The sequence below is a fragment of the Lissotriton helveticus genome, chromosome 3_1, assembly GCF_964261635.1.
Source record: "Lissotriton helveticus chromosome 3_1, aLisHel1.1, whole genome shotgun sequence".
NCBI lineage: Eukaryota > Metazoa > Chordata > Amphibia > Caudata > Salamandridae > Lissotriton > Lissotriton helveticus.
In genome coordinates this window covers 1,194,280,888-1,194,302,951 of record NC_136061.1, presented here as the reverse complement: position 1 = coordinate 1,194,302,951, position 22,064 = coordinate 1,194,280,888, and the positions used below count along the sequence as shown (strand labels likewise).

General features: G+C 43.1%; 1 protein-coding gene across 1 annotated transcript in view; it reads right to left on the bottom strand.

The window, feature by feature from the left end:
* Positions 1-22,064, bottom strand: part of BSX (brain specific homeobox) — a 41,847-nt gene that overhangs the window by 6,416 nt on the left and 13,367 nt on the right. The window contains exon 2 of the mRNA XM_078683875.1: positions 4,404-4,615. Within this exon, the coding sequence (XP_078540001.1) occupies positions 4,404-4,615 (212 nt within the window). The remainder of the gene's footprint in view (positions 1-4,403; positions 4,616-22,064) is intronic.

Genomic DNA, 22,064 nt, shown 5'->3' with positions numbered 1-22,064 from the left:
TAACATCACTTTGGGAGCTGCCCATACTGCAGTGACATCACAATGGGAGCAGTAGTTATTGCTCTGATGTTGCACTGGAATCTGCCCTTGCTGCAGTGACATCCCTCTGGAGGTTTCCCTTACTGCCGTGGCACAGCACTAGGATCTGCCATAACAGCACAGACACCACAAATTGTATCAGCTCTTACTGCAGTGATACTGCATCCTACACTGTTGATACTGGAGTAGCATCACCTTGGAGCTGCCCTTATATCACACTGGAGCTGAGCTTACGTCTGTTGCCTCTCACTGGCAGCTCCCTAGCTGAGAGCAGTGATATCACACTGGACGCTGTCCACACCTTTGTGACATCGCACTGGAGTCTGCCATTATTGCACTGACATCACAAAGTGAAACTGCCCTTACTGCTGTGGCACTCAGTGGTTATTTTGAGCCAGTGGTTTCTGGTGCTCCGCACTGCCATTTAATTCTGAACACTGGCACTAATGACAGTCCACCACATGGTGGCTCTGTCTGTCTAATTTTGCGATGAACACAACAGTGTTTAATAATTCAACATGCATTAAAAACTATTAAGTCCTGCCACCCATGCATTTCTTACAGCTTTGGGTGACCTGGAACAGTCTGAATTATCACACTTGTAAGAGTGCAATTGTTACTAGTTGTATTGGTGCTAGTGGCAGTGCTGGCAGGGGCAATGGGCAGTGCAGGCTGCAGTGGCCTCCTGCGAAGGGCACTAGCACTTACTTTTCTACAAATTAAACACTGGCGGCACTGCACTGGACCCTTTTCATACCTCTTTATTGAAGCAATATTAAAGTAACTTTCATATAGGCAGAATGCATTGTGGCACCACCCTAATGGAATCAGTGACGCCACACCGAAAGCAGCTCTTCCATATATCACGTACAGCCAACCAAGATGTATCATCCCAGAGTGATCTCTAAATCACATTTCAAACCCTGTAGACAGTAGCGGCCCATATAGGGCGTGCTGCCAGGCCGTGACGTGGGGCTGAGGTGGGTCAGGGTGGGGGGTAGTAAACACCGGAATACGGATGAATGCTGGTAAGTAGACATTTAAATCAACAAAATGAATTTAATTGCGTGCGCTGCATCGTATTTGGCGATCAGGGCATGCAACGAAATTCGTTGGTCATCTGTTCATGCAGATGACCACCTAGGTAAAATACACACAAAACTAATTTGTTCCCCCATAAGTATGCCTGTTACACGTGGCAAAAAATGTTTTACAATTCTGACCATCCCTGCTTCTGACCTACATTTTGGGGGGGTGGTATGTGTCTCTGTGTGCTTCTAAGCACCCCATACCTTGCATTTTTGCTTACATACCTATTCATAGGTGTACTGCATTCCTGTCTTTCAACTAATCACAACAGCACTTCTATCGCTGGCTGTCTGTCCTAAGCCAATTAACCAGCCTTCTAAAAGACCACTGACCCCCAGGACAGGCATGCACCTTGACATCCGTCCTCCTGACATAGTACTTTTGGTGGAATCGACCACATCCAGACTGCCCCTCCTCCACCCCCCCAGACTTTTCCCGCTGACATGAGTACTCCTGGGAAGGTATATTATAAGTCTAATAGCAGGCGCAGCCTGCTACTTGTCCGCCTATATTTCCTGCTTCATGCTGTTCCTGGAATGGGACACCAATCAAACAGAGCATGAGACGATGTGAGCATGCCACACCCTTCCATGGGGCATCAGCAGTAAGGGTGTGGGAAGACCCAGGCAAACCAGGACAATTTTAGCACAAAAATAGTCTGTACCAGTCCTTGGCTCCTTTCTGTTCCCAGAATGGCATGCGGGCCTTATGGGAATGTATCTTTTCTCCTAACATGCAGGGCTTTATGTTGGCCAGTTTCTGTCAGTGCTCAGCACCAGCAGGTCTCACAACCAGGGGGCATGTTTACAAGGAAATGGCAGAGCACGGCGGAGCATATTTGGCAGCACCACGTTCAGCCATTTCCAAAACGCAAGAATGCACTGTATTTACAACAATATGGCGCACCTCTGTGTTTTCCCTAGCGCTGGTGCTAAAAAAAGCTGCCTAGCACCAACACAGACACCCTTGCGCCATAGTGCAAGGGTGCCTGTGTTGCAGGGAATGATTGTTTTTGTTCAGGGAGGGAACCTTCCAGCATATAAACAATAATGGCGATTTGTTTTTTCTATGTTTGCTGCATTCAGCATTCTGCAGCACACATAGAAGTAGCAAATGATCATTATTTAATGATTGTTTATGGACACCTTCTTGTACATAAACATTCATTAATGGTGTTTTGCTCTTTCTATGTGTGCTAAAAAAGCAAAAGCGAGGAGAATCACTTTTATTTCCCATCGTTTTTGCTTTTTAGGCATTCTAACGCCTTCTATTGCATGGCGTTAGTTTTGGCACTGCCTCGGATTTACTGATCCCTGTCAATCTGGGGCGGCGTCAAAAGCAATGTGTGTTGTAATGGAACACCCACAGCAACTCCCATTGCACACCCCTTTCATGCAGATCCTGGCGTGAAAAGGTACCATATTTACAAAGTGGCGTTAAGCCACAAAAAGTGTCTTAACGCCACTTTGTAAATATGGTACAGATCACTGCGCCAACGGAACGTCGGTAAAAGTGACGTTTCGGTGGTGCAATCCACTTGTAAATATGCCCTTAGGTGCTGAGACAGGTCTGTATCAGGCCCTCCATTTTTGCTCTCACCCTCATTATGAAACGTATATAAACTTGGCGAGCTTTTGATGGAAGGTTGTAGAGACTGCTTTGTTATGTCTGCATTCACGATTATCAGCTAATCCAAAAATATGCTGACCTGATAGTGATCTGAAAGTGCACACTGCGGAATCTGCAGGGGCAGCAGGGGCGGTAGGCAGAGTGCAGGCTCTAAATGTGGAACAATCAATCAATCAATCATAACATTTGTAGAGCACACAACTCACCCGTGAGGGTCTCAAGGCGCTGAGGGGAGGGGTGCTTTAACTGGGCCGGTACTGTCTGGTACGGAGTACTGGCACTTTTTTATTTTTAGAGGGAGAGTACCGGCACTTCTCAAGAGAAATGCTATACTTTTAATTGGAGAGTACCGGCACTTCACTACAACTGATGCAAAGTTCTTTTGAGTGTTTTTGTTTTTTCTAGTTCATGGCATCTGTCGCTGTGATAAACTCTAGGCTAATGATATCCTTTTTCTCAGAAGCACAGAGCAACTGGATTTTGTTAGAACAAATGCATAAACCTTCCTAGCCTCTCACACTCCGCAATCCAGAAGGCACCTTTGTCTTTTTATAACCTGCTTTTCTTATGCAAAGCATGAAAACATGCAGCCTGTGGCTCAAAAATTGTGTCAGCTCTTTATGAGTACCAATATTTTCTCAAACACAAATCTTTTATAGACTTACTTTTGCTAAACGCACAGAAAAAAATGCTATGGCGTAAATGTAAATGTATTGTTGCTTATGATTTTGTGAAACAACTGTTTGTTGAAAAAATGATTTTGTGCAGCACAGGATTCTGAATGAATGAATAATTTGTGCAGCATAGGATTGCGAATGAATGCATTTGCACAGCACAGGATTCTGAATTAATGAATTTGTGCAGCACAGGATTCCGAATGAATGAATTTGTGCAGCACATGGTTCTGAATGAATGAATTATGAATATTGTGCAGCACACGATTCTGAATTAATGAATGTGTGCTGCACAGGGTTCTGAATGAACGAATCATGAATATTGTGCAGCACACGATTCTGAATTAATGAATGTGTGCTACACAGGGTTCCGAATGAATGAATTTGTGCAGCACAGGGTTCTGAATGAATGAATTATGAATATTGTGCAGCACACGATTCTGAATTAATGAATGTGTGCAGCACAGGGTTCCGAATGAATGAATTTGTGCAGCACAGGGTTCTGAATGAATGAATTATGAATATTGTGCAGCACACGATTCTGAATTAATGAATGTGTGCTACACAGGGTTCCGAATGAATGAATTTGTGCAGCACAGGGTTCTAAATGAATGAATTATGAATATTGTGCAGCACACGATTCTGAATTAATGAATGTGTGCAGCACAGGGTTCCGAATGAATGCATTTGTGCGGCACAGGGTTCTGAATGAATGAATTATTAATTTTGTGCAGCACAGGAATCTGAATTAATGAATTTGTGCAGCACAGGATTCCGAATGAATGAATTTTTGTGCAGCACAGGATTCAAGTCCCCGCTATTAGGCCACGCCCTTCGATGCAGAGGCCACGCAGGAGTCGGTGCTACTTAACTCCCCCTCCCCCCCACACACCCACACACACACACACACACACACCTTCCATCGCACTTAAAGCACTGTTGGGTGCCGCTCTAGGCCGAGTGCTTCCATACCTGTGTCTCGGAGAGGCTGAGGGCCGTGGCCAGCTCCACCCGCTCGGGTGTAGACAGATAGCGCTGCAGCTCGAAGCGCTTCTCCAGCCCAGAGAGCTGCGAGTCGGAGAAGACGGTGCGCGCCTTCCGGCGGCGGCAGTGCTTTCCGGGGAGCTCCGGGTGATGTGGGAAGAGAGCGGGCACAGGCAGGCCAGCAGGGGGCAGCGCGAACCCTGAGGAAGAGAGACAAGTCTTGTGGTTAATACTCTGACCTCAGCCAGGCAGTGAAATCCTAGGTTTCAGGTGTACTTGTTACAGGAAAGTGTCCACTGTCTGGCATACAAAGATCTCGAGAGATACTATATCTGTTACAGAAAGGTGTAAACAGCAACACTGCTGCTTCGGAAGCTGTACCTTGCAACACTATCTGTTACACGAAGTTGTGAAGACAAACACAAACTGTTACAGGAAATTATGAAGAGAAGCTGCTCAGCACTGCCAGTTACAGGGAGATGTGAAAAGAATTGCTATCTGGTACAAGAGAGTGTGCCCTAGAACACTAAGTTAAAGAGAGGAATTGCATCAGTTGTGCAAAGGTGTGCATAGAAACACTATTACATTAAGGCCTATTATAGAAATGCACTATATGCTACAGACAGGTGTAAAGAAGAACAGTGCCTGCTACAGACTGTGGATTGCAATACTATCTGTTACAGATACAAAGGGGAACACTGGCTGTACAGGAAGATGTGAAGGGAAGCACTATTTCTACAGGAAGACGTAAAGAGTGACACTAAAGGTCGGGTCTGGTGGTTCAGTGGACTAATGCGTCCACTGCGGGGGCCTGTGTTCGAACTCATGGTCACAGGTTCAAATCCCTGTGGGTCCACTCAGCCTTTCATCCATCTGAGATTGATAAAATGAGCACCATTGAGTTGGGTAACAATAAACATCTGTTATTCAGCGCCAAGATGCCTACGTGCGAACGGGCGCTTTACAAACACACACGTTATGTTATCTGCACAGGAAGATGTGAAGGGAGTGTGCCATGGAACTCTCAGAGAAGAATGCCATGTAAGTCAGAAAGGTTGGCAGAAAAACACTATCTACTACAGGAAGGTGCGAGGAAGAAGACTTGTTACAGGGAGGTGTCCAGAGGAACATGATTTGATATTAGAAGGTGTACAACTTTGTGTAACAGAAGGTGTGCAGTGGAACCTTACCTGTTATGGTGTATTGTGACAAGGAATGCAACTAGCACAATGCTATTACCAAAGATGTGCTGAGGAACAATATATGTTCTATCAAGGTTTGTGTTATGGGAAGATGTGAAGAGAAATACTACTTGTTGCAGGAAGGTGTGCCGTGGAACACTATCTGTTACTGGTGTGCAGGGGAACACTCTCTGTTACAGGAAGGTGCGCCATGGAACACTGTCTGTTACGGGAGAGTGCGCAGTGGAACACTATCTATTACGGGAGAGTGTGCCGTGGAACACTATCTGTTATGGGAGAGTGAGCTGTGGAACACTATCAGTTACAGGAGAGTGTGCCGTGGAACACTATCTATTATGGGAGAGTGTGTCGTGGAACACTATCTGTTATGGGAGAGTGCTCTGTGGAACAATATCTATTACGGAAGAGTGAGCCGTGAAACACCATCTGTTACAGGAGAGTGTGCTGTGGAACACTATCTGTAACAGTAGAGTGTGCCGTTGAACACTATCTGCCACTGGAGAGTGTGCCGTGGAACACTATCTGTTGTGGGACAGTGCGCTGTGGAACACTATCAGTTACAGGAGAGTGTGCTGTGGAACACTGTCTGTTACAGGAAGGTGCTCTGTGGAACACTATCTGTTATGGGAGAGTGTGATGTTGAACACTATCTGTTACTGGAGAGTATGCCATTGAACACTACCTGTTATGGGAGAGTGTGCCGTTGAACACTATCTGTTACAGGAGAGTGTGCCGTGGAACACTATCTGTTACAGGAACACTATCTGTTACAGGAAGGTGCGCTGTGGAACACTATCTGTTACGGGAGAGTGTGCCGTTGAACACTATCTGTTATTGGAGAGTGTGCTGTTGAACACTATCTGTTATGGGAGAGTGTGCCGTTGGACACTTTCTGTTACGGGAGAGTGTGCTGTGGAACACTAACTGTTACAGGAAGGTGCGCTGTGGAACACTATCTGTTACAGGAGAGTGTGCTGTGGAACACTGTCTGTTACAGGAAGGTGCTCTGTGGAACACTATCTGTTATGGGAGAGTGTGATGTTGAACACTATCTGTTACTGGAGAGTATGCCGTTGAACACTATCCGTTATGGGAGAGTGCGCCGTAGAACACTATCTGTTACAGGAAAGTGTGCTGTGGAACACTATCTGTTACAGGAACACTATCTGTTACAGGAAGGTGCGCTGTGGAACACTATCTGTTACGGGAGAGTGTGCCGTTGAACACTATCTGTTATTGGAGAGTGTGCTATTGAACACTATCTGTTATGGGAGAGTGTGCCGTTGAACACTATCTGTTACGGGAGAGTGCGCTGTGGAACACTATCTGTTATGGGAGCATGTGCTGTGGAACACTATCTGTTACTGGAAGGTGCACTGTGGAACACTATCTGTAACAGTAGAGTGTGCCGTTGAACACTATCTGCTACGGGAGAGTGTGCTGTGGAACACTGTCTGTTACAGGAGAGTATGCCGTTGAACACTATCTGTTACGGGAGAGTGCGCTGTGGAACACTATCTGTTATGGGAGCATGTGCTGTGGAACACTATCTGTTACAGAAAGGTGCACTGTGGAACACTATCTGTTATGGGAGAGTGTGAAATGGAACAATATTTGTTACGGGAGAGTGTGCTGTGGAACTCTATCTGTTACAGGACTGTGTGCCATGGAACACTGATAAGTTACAGAGAGGAATGCTGTGTGTTCCACAAGAACACTGTCGTTACAGAAAGACAGTATTTGTTACAGGAAGGTCTGAAGAGACTCTAGCTGTCACAGACAGGTGTTAAGAGAAACACTGGCTATTACACATGGTGTGTTGAGTGATATTGTCTGGGAAGGCATCGGGGCTCCATCTTGTATAGGAAAGTGAAGGAGGAGCACTGTCTGTTACAATACTGAAAGCACAAGAAAATTGCCTTTTATAGGATATTGTGCAAAGGCACAGTATACTTTACAGCAGTGCTTTAAATAGGCCGGTATTGTCCGGTATGGAGTACCGGCACTTTTTTATTTTGAAAGGGAAAGTACAGGCACTTCTCAAGAGAAATGCTATACTTTTAATTGGAGAGTACCGGCACTTCTCAGAAACCAGCAGGTACTCTGGGACAGAGTACCAGCAATTCTATGTTTCCATTTAAAGCCCAGCTTTACAGCAAGGGGTATTTTTATTTATTGAAAAGACAAATCATTTATGCAGGAAATGCTGTCAGTACATAAATAAGGACAATATCTTTTGATGGGCATGTAAAGCTGTGTAGTTGAAGGTAATGAAGATGAGGTTTAAGTGAAACAACAAAAGCTATCTCACGCCAATATAACTTACACATTACATATTACACTTTAAGCGGCCTATAAAGGAGAGGGGCTCACAAACAGGGAAAGGACAGCAATGAGTAATTTACGTCAGTCCAGGGAGTTGGAAGGCGACTGTGTGAGTGTTGGAGAGAGACCTGTAGGTGGTATACTTCTGGCATTGGGTGGAAGGACATACTAGTGAATTGGGCAAGGGTGAGCACAAGAAGGGTTTTGCCATGGGAGTTTGGGCACCATGAAGGTGTCAGGGTTAGCAGGGTGTAGACATTAGGCACAAATGTGTAGTGAGAGCTACCTTCACGTCTGGTGAATAGTACACTGATCAACTTCAAATGTGTCCCTTCATGCAAAACTCCTCGAAGACTGAAATGATTTATTTGCCAGCCTAGTTGGCACCCACTCATCTTCCAATCACTAATTTGCTTCCTCTTGGCCCTCGAACCCCACCGTCTGGGCCCCAAGCCTCGTGTGATTTCAGTTTTCATCCCAACCATCAGCCGGGAGTTTTTCCTCACTACACCGATCACTGCCACCAGATACCACATACTCAGCATCCACAACTGTCCCCAAATTCATTCCCAGCAGCTACAGCATTCCTCTCTCTACTTGTATTGAGCACGTTGGGTTTGTGTAGCCAGGGCTGGACTGGCTACCGGGCAGTTGTGTGTGCTGCCGAGCTGGGGGCTAATTTCTCTGTGGTGTGGGCTTATTTAGTTGATGGGGACGTGCGTGCGCTTTGAAATAAAAAAAGCAAAACGAATTTCGTTTTGCACACACAGGTCCCCATCAACGAAATCATCCCCCTGCTCGGCAGGACACACAATTGCCCTGTAGCCAGTCCGGCCCTGTGTGTAGCACCTTCACGGTGCATTTCTACTTTCAGATAAAATTCGAAGTTTTGCACCCGTATCCCAGAGTGCTGTCTTTATGAAATGCAGCAGTGAAACAGTTCTGGTTCTCAGAATTTCGCTTCGGTTTCAGTGCCACAACAGAAAACCGAACCAAAGAAAAGGTTAGAAGCGCAATATTTTGTGAAAATTCTCTCAATATGCGGGTGAGTGTTTTGTCATTTCACGATGGTTTGCAAAAGGTGTGAACCAACACGAAACATCAAAACGTTCATGAACGATCTTAAAAAAGTAAAACCACAAAATGATGCTAATTTTCGCGCAGAGAAACAGTTTCGCAAAACAAAGAGCAAACCTGTTCTGCATGTGAAATTCCTCCAAGGGTGACTTTGCCTGTTTCGCGTTTTAGAGAATGCGTAGCAAATCATTGTTATGAAGGACATGGTGCTGTGGAGTGGAGGCAGAGAGGGCTTTTGGGGATATGTGTGCACCAGAACAGTGTATTTTACAGTGAAGTGTGCAGAGTGGCCCTGCTTTTCACGTGTAGGTAGAGGGTTGCTCTCTGTTGCAGAGCTGCCGACTTTGGGGCTTGGGGAACAAAGGGGCATATTAGCAAGGAATAGCGATATTTATCATAAAATGCGCGACCTATCGCTGCCTATCGCTGGATATGTTAGCGGAGAAAACATGCTATTAGCAACGTTTTTCTCCATTGTGCTAAAATATCCAGCGATAGCGCCGAAATGAGTGATTATCGCTGGAAATCCAACGATATTCACGCATTAACGCCAATGGGGGCTTAACCTGACAATCTACCTCCCATTGGATAAACAGGTAAGTCATGTTTTTAGCAGGCGTTAGATTATAGCGATAATCGCGCTTAGCGTGATTTTTTTATCGCTTTGCCTGCCTTGCTAATAGGCAATAGCTGTGTTAAGGAACAGTTTGGGTATGCCCACTTTGCATATCATTAGCGATAAATATTGCTGACATGCAAAACGGGCCCCAAACTGGTCGATATCGCCTAAAAGCTGTTGCTAACTGCTGTTAGCGACAGCTTGCTGATAGGGCGATAAAAATATCGCAAAAAAGTGCAGCTAAAGCGGCAATATGGCTCTTGCTAATATGCCCTCAGGTTCGAGTCTCGGCGTCGACTCAACTGGGCAATCAATGTCCCCATACCGACCAATACATGAATGTGTCCTTGCGTAACATAACTGGTGCTCATGTAAAGCGCTCCAATACCTTCGGGTCGAGTTTGCGCTATATAAAATTGCACACAAAAAACCCTTTGCAAATTGCAGCTGAACACTGCCTTTTAAGAAGACATGGTGGCACTCTGTTACAAGGAAGGGTGGAAATTAAGCTAAGATGCCGGTTTTAGAGCGGGTCGGCTGAAAACGGTGTGTGGTATTTTTTTTGTTTTGCAAAGCAGGAATAGTTAGCAGCTGTTATAAGAAAGCAATTTAATTAACAGGCATGCGACTGGCTTTAAAAATGGCATTTTATGTATGCTCAAAGTGCCTCTTCTGTTATTCTCTGCTATGAAGCACTGTCATTCTGTGCTCTGGGTTGAAGTGAAATGGTAGTCCTTCTTCTATTTTTGGGAAATGTCCTTGTTTTTGGCTTTACCACTCTGGTCACCCTACATTAGTGCCCATTTTTGGGGTGAGAACAGTATGATCTAACTGAGGAATTGTTTTTTATCAGTGTCTTCATATTGAGTAAAACTAGTCAAAATTACCATTGAGAGCAACCCCAGAGTCCGTGTTATATATGACCATTTATACAGCTCAGACTAGAGTCTGCCAGCGGACGGCCTCTTGGCGCTCACTGCGCACATCACAATAGAATACATCACCAGCCCTGGTCTGTTTCAAGATTTGAGAACAAAGGATATCCTTAATTATCCGACTTTAAAATTGTGATTCTTCCCATGTAGGGAACCTGAATCAGAGAAGGAGTCACGGCCGTCTTTTTTTCCAGAATGAATGGTATATTTAAAATATTTTTACACAGAGGAAATTTTTAATGTCTCTAATCTATAACAAAAAAATGATTACATTTCCTCAAAAAGAAAAGCATGTTCCAATTAGTTCCATACGGCACCTGCTAAACAAACTCGGATATCTGTTACAATTTCCAACAAAATACTTGTCGATCGTACGTTACAGACTAAAATAAAAAGAGTGGGCTTGGATATAGTTGTACAGAAAAAAGATCGGCGCTGTGGCACTTTGGTGACAATAGCTAATCAAAGTGTAAGATGTTATAGCTCGACTAGGAATGGTTTCTCCACTATGCTTAAACAGAAAAAAAGGGGGTTGCATATATTTCGGTCTTAAATATTTTGCATAGCCTCCATCGGGGCAAATGTCTAATTTCAAATATGAACGATTGGAATAAGGCATCGAATGCACTGTTTTTTTCAGTCATGTTTCTATACCTATTTTGTATAATCCAAAAGAAGCTTTTTGCATTCAGTTCTACATGTACTGGGCCAAAGAAGGTTCTTGAGGGCAGCCATCAAGTAGATGTTTATGTTCAGTGATCCTATGCTATAATTTTATAATTGCCCTTTAGACAAAGTATATATATGAATTGTACCATGTGGTCATTTATTCCTGCGTTATGTGATTTTGTATATTTATTGAGTATATTCACAAATATTGCCTCTGTCCTACCCTTTAGTTTCATTCTAACGTTCTGCTCTTGATGGTTCGTTATTTCACCATGATCTTGTGCATTTATTTCATATGTATGCACTGTATAACTGTAACAAGCAATTTTTTAAGCACACATTTTATAACTGTTATGTAGTACGACCTTTGTAAATTTGTTATTTTGTGATGTGCATCTTATGAGTTTTTGTTTGGATTTGAAATAAACAAAACAAATTAGTTTCAGTCATGTACCTTATGTCTTAGCAGAAAAACACAGCATCCGGAAACTTTTTTTGGATGATCTAAAAAGTTTCACATTTTTCTCTTCTGGAGGTTGGTGTCAATATCTTAAATGCTTTTACTCTTACGTTCTTAATTACTGTACATGCCATTACTTATGAAGTTGACTTCGATACGTCCTTTCGAATAGAATTGAGGTCAGGCAAGGAGATGTGCAATTAGGCGATAGATCTCTGTTTTACCCCTAGTTCTATGATGAAGACCATTCAAATAGCTAAAATCATGTTACAATGTTCTTAATAAAAGTAAATGGGTGCTCTCTAGCCCATGGCCACAGTGCTTAAAGACCAGATGCCTTGTGCCTTAGTTGAGACTAGAAGCAATGGCAGACACCATCCCCCCAAATATAGCAAACTACGTCCTTGTCAAGCAAGGATCAACCTTTAAGGTCCCACCACAATGTAGCAATGGAAAATAAAGGGAAAAAAGGGAAACTTTGGGGGGTATCCCAGCTGTAGTACAGGAAAAGAAAACATGGCTATATATATATATATATATATATATATATATATATATATATATATATATTTTTTTTTTTTTTTTTTTTTTTTTTTTTAACCGCAATTGCTCCACCCTTGAAAGTTATGATACGGCAAAAAACCAGGCTATGCAACGTTTCAAAGATAGGGGATACAAGAGAGGACATTTACAAAGTGCAGAACTCAAAGTACAACAAATTGAAAGAAGAACTCTATTGTCCTCTACTAGTAAGAATAAAAACAAACAGGAGGACAACATTGTACGTATGATCACCACATACAATGAGAAATCTGCGCAAATTGTTCAAATCTTCAGAAAGAACTGGCATATTCTTCAGACTGATTCTGTCTTGAAGAAGCACATACCAGATCGCCCACCCATCACCTATAAAAGATGTTCATCTATTGGCGACCATCTCATACATAGTCATTTCACCAAACCCTCTGCCACCAAAAACAAACTGGGAATTAATGGCTTTTTTCCTTGTAAGAAATGCAAGGCTTGTAAATTTAGCAAGAAAGTGACTCAGTTTGAAGGTGCTCCAGGAACCAATAGGCCCATGAAAAAGATCAACCAGTTTTACAATTGTAATTCCGAATATACGGTCTATTGTCTCATCTGTCCTTGTAAAAAGAGATACATTGGTAGCACCAAAAATCCTACCAAGAAACGCATATTAGAACACATGCGGGCTATCTCTAATAAAGACCCCACCTACCCCGTCGCAAGACACTTTGAATTATACCATCAGAGCAATAGGGATCTATTGCAGTTCTATTGCATTGACAGGGTGGAAAAACATGAGAGAGGAGGGGACAGATTGAAAAAACTCAGAGCCAAAGAATCCCGCTATATAATAGAACTCCAAAGCATGAGCCCGGCTGGACTCAATAATGATGAAGAGCTTTGGACACATCTAGACTAGCGGATTTTCGTGAAATGTATCCTGTTGATTTGACTGTATTTCAATCTGGCACGAAATTGTGGTTCTTGAAAATGTTAGTTTACTTAATCAGTATGTAATATATAGGAATTTGGTCCAGCATGAACTGATATGTACACTTAGCATTTCAATTGTCTTTTTCCTTTAAGTTAATTTCCCTATAAAATCAGGGACACAAGGGCCACTCCAATATAATTAAATGAACAATTGGACATATTATGAGTATTCTGTGGGGAGCCTCATGCCCATACAGGGCTCAATTCTGTTAACTAAGTAGATAGTTACACATGACTATGTGGGGACTATTTTTGTTCCTATGAATTCAGGAACTTTCCTTTCCCCCTTTTTTTCACAGTCATGACATCTACTAAGACTTTGTACAGCACACAGGTCATGCTAGTATGTGAAAAAACGTAAACTGTAGAATGTTTATCTAACAGACCTGTACATTATGAATTAATGGTAGGAGTGGATGCTGACTCCTTTTTAACTTGATATTATATCATTTTCATTCACGTACTTGCACTTTATATTATTTGTGTAATCTTATCACAGGAATAACAGTATTTTTTCACCCACTGTATCATGGCCGCCGCTTTGCGAATGCAAAGTAGGTAGAATATATGTACGTCATTTGTTTTCATGACCATGAAATGAATGGGTGGGTTTATAAACCATGACACACTGTGGGGTAATCGACATTGAAAAAGCCGCGAAGGCGAAACGCGTCTGTCGACATGGAGGGGAGAGGGCACCCAAGCACTGAATAAAGCATCTTTGCTTTTGAAATCAGACTCCGTGTGTGCCTCTTATATTTCGAGCAAACCTTCAACTGCTTGCTAAGTATCGTAATATATATATATATATATATATATATATATATATTGCTCAAAACTCCTTCGTGAATCTCTTCAAACAAAGAACGAAAGAACCGAGCCCAAACTCCGTATTGCATGTGCAAAGGGGTTTATTTAGTCATAAATCGGCAGTCCTGCCCGACGTGTTTCGGAGCCCAGATCCTTGATCACGGGTCATTATTTTCATGTTTCAATAAAGTATATATAAAAAAACGTAAGTGTGGACATCACAAATAACCAACATAAACATAGGACTACAGCACCACATCATTAGATAAGGAAACATGGGCGCCATTTTGTAATGTTTCAATACTAATGCAACAGCAATGTTAATTCCTTTCTCATGATCAATTTTACATTATTGCAACTCATTATTTGAAATTAAATCAGACAAATAATGTAACAAGTGTAAAAATTCATACTGTTTACACCTGAAATTAAGTTAAAACAAAAATTACATTCTTTTCAATTAATCAATTGATAGTCCAGTTTTGTTGCACTTCATATTGTCAATTCAGCCCAAGTGGGCATGATTCATTAACATTTCTGCTCAGCAACTGAATGTGAATATTTTGTACAATTCTGCCCCAGTGGGCTGTTGTATATGGCGATACTGGCTATATATATTTTATTTATTTATTTATTTATATTAATGTAATAAACCGATGTACACACATTATTACACACATCAGAGAATTATCATTAAATACATTTGAGTACGTACGCAATAACTCCCCATGTTTCATATTTCATGAAATCTCCAAAGTAAGTTTTATACTAAGACGTGAATGGATGACTAACTGCCCCCTCATCCACCAGAGGATGCCATTGTGGCCCTCTTATTATTATCAATTCAACCCATGACTTCAGTGGTAATGCGTAGATGTTCTTTCTTTTTCCTGGTGGTCAAAGAGTGCTGGAAAGTGAATACATAAGGAGCTAGTGACCACAGGAACTGCTGGACGGCGTAATATTGCAACTTATCTAGAAATACCAGCTCTTTATCTTAGTGCACTTAATGAGCAGCGCAAAGTGACTTTAATCGACTCTACCCCTCCTCACAAATAGCCAATGGATGTGCAATGGCTGCACAGACTAACCTTTTAAAAGCACACACTGAATTACATTCTACAACCTCTACCACAGTGGCCGCTCCTCTGCTAAGGCAGAGGAGTGTAGCCCCACTGCTTTGAAGCAGTGAAAGAAAAGAAAGAAAAAATGGTAATAGCGTAACGTTATTATCATATTATTTTGTCCTGCTGCGGCAGCTTTGCGTGATGGGCGGGGCGCTCTTCTCACAGAGAAGGACATTAGAGAAGTAGTAGCACCCTCCTAAGTGCAGAATGACTGTTTGGCCGGCCCACTAGGACCGGCCAAACAGTCATGCGCACTTCGCATGTTTTCCATGCAGGTTGCATTACAGCCTGCGTGGAGAAAATGCGCAGCAGCGGCGACCGGCATATATAAATACAGTGGACTTGGACAGGGTGGGAGGGGGGAAGTCGACAGATGGTGGAATAGGTATAATTAAATAAATACGTAATACCTAGTCGATCTTCTGTCAGCTCTGCCACCGCCGTATCCTGTCCCGCCCCACCGTGCTTACCTGTACTGGCTGCCACTGGTGCCCAGGCCCCCAGTCCCTGGCTGAGTCCTGAACCACAGCACTCAGACCAATCACAATGCTGCAATGCAGCATTACATTTGGTCAGGCGAGCCTGGATGTTTATCAATCACAACACTGCATGCTGCATTGTGATTGGTCAGGGGAGCCTGACTGCCTGCTTCCTGGACCATTCCCGAGGAGAGACGACGGAGAGATGCGGCGTGATGTAAGTTTTATTCTTTTTTTGATAATCCCCTTACCTCCCCCCCATGCCGCCTGCCTCACCACCCCCTATCTGTGCCGGCCACTACTGTCTACAAACAGCAAAGGCAGTATGCTGGGAGGCCGGATATAGATTACAGGTATAATATAATCTGGACAATATTAGATTGATCAAAGCATTAATGGTATTGGTTAAAGGTTTAGAGACTAATTGGTTTGAAATATTATGAATGAAAGAATGAATGTATGATCAGCATGAATGGTACACAAAAAAGAAGTGTGGGAAATGAGTTTACATTTTAAGATGAAGAAGTCTTCTTCCATTGCTACTGATAAGAAAGGGGGCACCAACCATGGTGTGGTGCCCGAAAATTGCTGTCAAAATATGGTCCGTCATAAACATCTTGCCCTAATTTTTATTTTACTTACGTGTTCCACCAATAGAGTTAATAATAGATACACACACTCGGACAAAATGTTTTTAGCCAATATTGACTCACAATATCTATTCCTGATGATAGTTCTGTATAACGTATTCTGACATACACATACCAAACATACCTTTGCATCAAACAGGAGGCCCAAGATTTACCCCTTTTTGCAGGGGATTGACAGAATACCCCTTGATATGGACCAAATTTCTATTGATCAATATTGAGTTAAGCAGAGAGTGAGTACCTTGTGTTTAACCCTGGTCTGATTTGCATGCAGACCGAATACTTGTTAGAATAGAGACTAAAGGCAGGTGTAATCTTTTGGAGTAGAACTAAGGTAATATTTAACAAGAATTCAAAAAGATCTGAGGCCTGTGGAACTCCACAATTTAGTAGCTGAGAGTCAGACCTAAATGGGAATGCTCGTGGGGCAATATGTCAAGGATGCTAGAATTTCATGTTGATTTCCTCTCTGATGAAGAGCTACCTTGTTCTAAGTTTTTTTAAGATGGCTCTGTTTAGTTAATCTGTATGAAACATTGTTAATAATCAGATGTAACAGGTTACACTTCAGTACAATAGGGTTCTGCTAAAAGTTGTTTATTTAAAAAAATCTAGAACTAGGTATAGACCTGGGTTAAAGGCCCTGGACCTGAGCTACAGGCCCGAGTCGCAGGTGAGGGCCTATAACAAGTGAGAGGGCTGTTAACAACCAGTATAGCTGGAGGCAGCAGGCTATAAGGCTATTAGAACATTCCAATCAGTAAGGGTAGAATGTTCTAAATTAAAAGGGGAGAAACATAAAGAAAGACATTGGAATGTTGGAGCAAAAGTCTTATACCAGCCATTATGAGCCTGGAGCTACTTCACTATCTTCAATGGAGTTCTCAACATTAAAGTGTTCTAATATTCATTAAGCAAATATTGCTGTGTCTAGGTTATGTGACAAACATTTGAGTCTTCAATTTGAGTAATAATTTTAGTAGTCATGTATCTTTTGCCAGAATATTGTTGAGGAAGATCAACTAACTTTCTTATTATGTGTATTCAAACCGAGTATTTCAACCACAGGTGCCTAATGATATAGAGGATAATTTTTTTAAATCAAATAATATTTATTATAAGGCATTCTCTCCATCTCCTTCTGATACAATCCTGTCTCTCTACCTCACCTAAGATCTGCCAGAAGGAAACTGTGTATTGTGTGCTATTTTACATGTATTGAGGTAGCTGATGAACTGCTTTCCTTTCCAGTAGGTGTATAGGTAATCCCAGGGGCATAGGAAGGGGGCTGCGGTAGGTGCGGGTCGCCCCAGGTGTCATCACTGAGGGGGGTGACAAAATGGCAAAAATATGTGTTTTAAACACATATTTTTGCCATTTTATCACCCCCCTCAGTGATGACACTTTCGCGTTAGCTGGAGTGCCTCATCATCTAGGGTTATCCATATCCTCTTGGAGGAGTTAAATGCTGTGATAGTTTAATCCTTTTTGTGAATCGTGGTCTACTTAGTATGTTTATTGTCAAAGAAAAGTGACGTAAGTGCTCTATCGTGGTGTCATGATGGACTCAGACATATTGTGTCTACAGGATTACGTGCAAGACTGGAAGGGCTTGCGAATTGGGGAGAAGAGGACTTTGGAGATTGTCTGCACACACACAAGTGTTAGACTTTCTAAGCCATTTGTACTCACTTCTAGGTTGAAGATACAATTCCACATGGTAGTGGGTTGAGCTAGTGGTTAATGCCAAAAGTAACATGCAGCTGATGCCTGTCATTATGTTATTATTTGTTGTGGCTCTCCACTCCTTTTCCCAGTCATTGCTTCATCCACTCTTATTGATTTTTTTCCATTTCTGGTTGCCTTGCTCATTTCCAGCTGGTCATCTTGGTGTTCTGGGGTCTCTGTTTGGTATCCAGGTTTAGTTGGATGCTGGTAATACTGACTTCTTCTGATAAGACGAGTAAAGTTGGTTCGACCTTTAATTATACTGTTCTCACTCTTGCACGCTCATTGCATTCAGTTTGTAAGAGTGTATCCTTTGGAGGAGAGACTATCATCCTTCACTCTGAAATGTCGCAATCTCGACAATAATCATTGCTGACAGTGCTTCTATAACTGCTGCAGTGGTCCCTGCAGTTCATTACTCTTGCAAAGACGAATCCATCAATGAGTGATTCCATTCCAGTGTTTCTCTCTTGCTCGTTTCTGTTTTTCCCCCATTCCTTCTGCACGCATTTTTTTACCTTGGATATGTATTCAGAAGAATTTGTGGGAGGAAGGGGCATTCCACCGGTCCTGACACTCAGAGCTTGACAGAGAGATGTGGTGACTGTAACAGTATTAGAGGTTTTAATTGAAACATGTATATCATTTGTGCAAATGATCACAACCTACCACAATGTCAAGGATTAATTCTGAATATTGAGTTTAGAGCAACATGGCCACTAGAGCATTAGGGATTAAATCTGGATGTTGTTCGTAGAGCAGCACATGCTATCATAGTGATAAGAATTACATTTAGATTGAACGTAAAGCAAACCAGACTACAACATTGCTGGTGATTAAACTCTCACTTTTTTATGTAGAGCAGCAACGCCTACTGCAGTACTAAGGAATAAATCTGGATGGTGAGTGTAGAGCAGCACAGAACACAATGTATACAATTTAGAAAATATTTCCGAAAAAAATAACCATGTTAAAAATGTGTTTCTGCATACAGCATTACATAAAATGCCTGCTACATAAACGTGCAAGCCTCAGTAATTCCTAGCTGCCTTACAATGTGAGCTACTATGGTGGACATGTTACATATAGTAAATTATGTAGAATACATTCTAAAATGTGTTTGATAAACTCCTTTAAGGTCAAATTAGCTCTTATTTTAGTCGTATTCTTACAACAGGTGTCTATTTTTAATCTAATAGAGCAGAGACAGGTTCATGAGCTTATTCACAAAGGTAACTAACTATACGTAAGTATATGTATTCCTATATATTTATTACAACTAGGTGTAACTCTACACTGGTATTGTCTTCACAATTTCCTGCGTAAATGCATGTGTGGGTGTAGAATGGCATGTCTCAAATCCCTCAAATGAGGGATTGGAGCTTCCTACAACAGGATTTACGAGTGGAACTCATAGCTTCACACATGTAGGAGAAGATGTGTACCACAACGGCGGAGATCTGTTTGGGGTAAACCATAAGGAGAAGTATTCAACTTCATTATTTCTTTAAAAAATTCAGCATATTTTAAGATAAAATGTAAATTATTTTAAATATTTAATTTTAACTTAAAACGAAAAATAAAATGTCACATCACATTAATTACTTCATTTAAATGCATGAATTTTAATTTAAAATGATAATTTTTATACAGCGATTTAAAAAAATCGAACCATCACTAACATTTTACATTTACTACTAAAACATAAACCTATATGTGCAGAGATGTCTGCCGTGATGATGCGGATCTCCACACAGAAAAGGCAGGAGATGCAGAGGTCTTTAACCGTATGCTTGTGAATACATTTTAAGTACAAGAGTAGTCTTATTTTACATACTGAAAAATGCAATTAGTGTATGGGTATCTCAGCCACCATCAGTGACACGTGAAAGAAGGCAGTATCACAGCGCAATTCGTCACACAGCAAAATGAGCTTCCTCTGTCTGGATCTAAGGGCCACATGCATCATTGTAGGATTTTGCGATTCCTAAATTGGGAAAATTAAGGAATCGCAATTTAGGAATTGCAAAATCCTATGCATCAAGAAATTTTACAAGTTTTAGCGATTCCTTAATTTTCTGTATTTGCGATTCCTTAATTGCGAATCGCAATTAAGGAATCGCATTACATTGGAATCAATGGAAAGGCATTCTCATTTTGTGAATTCGCAATTAAGGAATCGCAAAATGAGAATGCAATTTCAAGGGTGCAGGGGGGAGTCCAAAGGACCCCCCCTGCACCCCTGAAATGTCACGTAAGTACATTTTACTCACACACATGTCCCAAGGGCATGTGTGTGTGTAAAATAGAAGTTTAAAAAATGCACTTTTGTGCATTTTTAAAACTTTTCGCAAATTACCATGAAGGTTGACTTCATGGTAATTTTCCCCTTCCTAATTGCGAATTCGCAATTTAAAAAAAATCATGCATAGCATTTAAGAAATCGCAAAATTCGGGGGAGGAGCCAAGCTCGCGTCCGAGATGGCCACGTTTTAGCTCGGCTCCGATCACTCTCCTGTCTGCAACAAATATCCTGTACTTTATCCTGCCCCGGGAAGTATTCCACGATGTGCAGTGGAACGACGATAACTCACAGGCACTTACCGTTTGCTCCGGTGATTCCTGGGTGTCGCGGATCCTGAGTTACGCCCCTGTCTGCTTCGGGGCCTCCGGAGCGGCCGGGCCTGGCATTCCTTGGCGGCGCCCGGGCTGGACGGGGCGCGGTGGCCGGCCCTTGGTGGTGGTGTGGAGTCGGTCGGAGGGGCCGATGTGCTAATAGACCGATTGCGGCCTCCCGAGCCTGGTCCGGCGGTCCTGCGGCCTGGTGTTGGGGAGCTGACTTCCATGGACGGGGTTGACCGTACATCTGGCTCGTCTCCCCTTTGTTCTCCGGCCCGGCCATTTTGAGTTCCTCCGCCCGGACTCGGAGAACGGTGCCGGCGGCGTGTGGGGTGCCGGCGCATCGCCTTCTTCTGGTGGCTCCCCTTCCTGCCCTGGTGGCACCTCGGCTGGTGGTTGCCGGTATCCTGTTTTGCCCCGCTGATATCCGGGCGGGGGTCGGTGTTCGCAGCGGCCCCGCCGGGCTTATAAGATGGCGGCCGGCCCCATGATTCTCGGCCTTGCGGGGACCGGCGATGCGAGTCCGCCGCACGGCACGTTTGCTGAATACTGTAAAGGTGAGCCTATGCTCCGCGACATCCTCGCCGCCCTGCGCTCCTGGGGGGCACCCATGACCGCACCGACCGCTATCCTGGAGGGGGGTCCCTTTGTTGGGCCTGCCGGACCCCCCTCGGTTTGTGCGGCTTCATCTCTGTTGTGTGCTGCTGGAACTTTCCTTGGGGTCGTGGACCTGGAGGCTGCTGATGGTATGGATGTGCGGGGGTCCGCTGCCCTTCTTCGTCCTGTGCCTCCTTCTGCTCCGGAGGTTCCCCGGCTGGATCCCGTCGGGACCGACCTCGATGGGTCTCCTTTTCCTCTTTTGCCTCACATGGCCGTACGAAGATCCTGTGACGGTGCCGCTGGACCGGCTTTCTCCGTATTCTCATCAGAACTTTGACTGCTTTGCCTGAAGTGGTTACTGTACTTTCTGGATCATCGGGTCACGATCGCTACAACTTGAGTGTATTTTTGATTCGACTCCCTGTTCTTCACCTCCTGTTTTATGTGATCTGGTTCCTGGTGCGCTGGACGATTACAGTTTGCGAAAAACGAGGGCAGGGTTGAGCTGATCTTGCCTCTGTGGACTGTTATTTTGTGGTATGGTTGGGTGATCCGTTCATAATTGTATGATTATGTTTGATACGTCTTTACGTTCCTGGAGCTTATCCGTGTGTTTATTATCTTCCCGTGGGCTTTGAGTATTTTCGGGCGGGGGGGTGGGAGCTGAAGGGGTTTTGATTCTGTGGCTCCTCTCCCGCTGTTTTTTTCCTGTTTCCCCCTTCCCCCCCTTTTTTCATCTAAGTGATTCTTTCTTTCTTATATTTCTCTATATTTCGGGTTCTAATTAGGGCGACAGGCACGCTGCTGGGGGGTAGGCCATAGCCTTCT